General features: G+C 43.2%; 1 protein-coding gene across 4 annotated transcripts in view; it reads left to right on the forward strand.

The window, feature by feature from the left end:
- Positions 1-1336, forward strand: part of LOC113203756 (diphosphoinositol polyphosphate phosphohydrolase 2) — a 10802-nt gene that overhangs the window by 1180 nt on the left and 8286 nt on the right. The window contains exon 1 of one of the 4 annotated variants that reach the window (XM_052272568.1): positions 664-685. The exons of 2 other annotated variants lie outside the window; for them this stretch is intronic. In XM_052272568.1, coding sequence (XP_052128528.1) covers positions 671-685 — 15 coding nt within the window. In that variant the 5' untranslated portion in view covers positions 664-670. Of the gene's footprint in view, positions 1-663; positions 686-1336 lie in introns of those variants that run through there. One more of the 4 variants, XM_052272567.1, reaches the window with a different exon arrangement.

Raw genomic sequence — 1336 nt, forward strand, 5'->3', positions numbered from 1 at the left:
AATTAAACATATCTCCAATTTGGACAAAAAAGGAGAAATTTTACTCTAATCATCAGTGGTATGGCCACGACTTTAAATGATTAAATAGCTCAACAGCTAATTTTGAAAACATGAATACCTGAAAATGCAAGAGTAGGGCAGTCGGAAGTCCTACCCTCGTAAGAGTACAAACTACCTAAACTTTATAGAGTGTGATACCCTTGTTCTGCTCTTAAAACAGTAAAAATATACTACAAAGATAGGATTTCCCACTCTTGCAAGAGTAGTACAAGTGTGCCCTACTCTTTCATATCTAGGAATTTTTGTCATACTCTTGTGTTTTTAGAGTAGTTTTGATTGCTCCTTGAATTTTTTTAGTAACAATGGTCTTCTTGTTTTTAATAGAATTGCTAATAATATTAAAGGCTATCTAGAGTCAATGGCTGCTGTAATTAATTTAAAGAAATTTTTAAGGTACATTGATAAGTTGCAGGTCTTAAATCTTGAAATGGAATGTGTCTGCCATGTCCCTACCACCCCAAAGCGATCACAGCCTACTCGGCCTTCAGCCCAGTCGACCCGTCAGTCAGATAGGCCTCACCTGTTGGGTGTAGCCTCCACCCACTTGGCAGTCCCCCCGCCCCGCTTTTCCCCGCGGCGTGTCACCTGTCCTTTGGCCTCATGGCTTCCTATGGGCGACATGTATGTAAGTGCATACACCCACCTGTATTCCTTGTGTGAGGTCAGATAATAACTAGGAGGGTTTTGGTGTCGCCGAAGTGGACAAAAGTTTGGAGTTTTCACATTTCCCAAGAAAAATAATTCAAAGTAGCTGTCCACACATTTTGTATAGATTCGTTATTTACTTATTGTTTTGATAATTTTGTACTCGCTTATGTCGAGCAATTTGGTTGCGTTCGTTGCCTGTCGGAAAAATGTTTGCGGTGGTTATTGATGAGTTGTTTGACCTCCCCGCCCGGCTGCCACACCCACTCTAGCAAGGCGTCGTAACGTAACGCGTAACGAAAACGCATGCATGGGGAATTAATTGCAATTTGAAGGTGTTAGTTAAGTGTTTTCAGCTTGATGACTTCGTGTTAAACAAGAACACTATGGCCAATTTGCCAAGACGCTGTAAAATTACAGTTTCATTTTTTTCGGTTTTGCACGTTTTCCCACAAGTCACGTTACGTTTACTTGCTCTCTAAACCTAACCCCGACTCGCGTTGCCCCGTTGGCAGGAGACAGCAGGAGCTGCGGTGCCAGCCACGCACCTCTCGCCCGGAAACGCGATTATGCTTACTTGGGTGCGCAGCGAGCGTAGTTGGAATGCACTGTACAACCCCTCGTCTCCGGC

This window comes from Frankliniella occidentalis, unplaced genomic scaffold, assembly GCF_000697945.3.
Source record: "Frankliniella occidentalis isolate FOCC.00 unplaced genomic scaffold, Focc_3.1 Scaffold212, whole genome shotgun sequence".
Classification (NCBI taxonomy): Eukaryota; Metazoa; Arthropoda; class Insecta; order Thysanoptera; family Thripidae; genus Frankliniella; species Frankliniella occidentalis.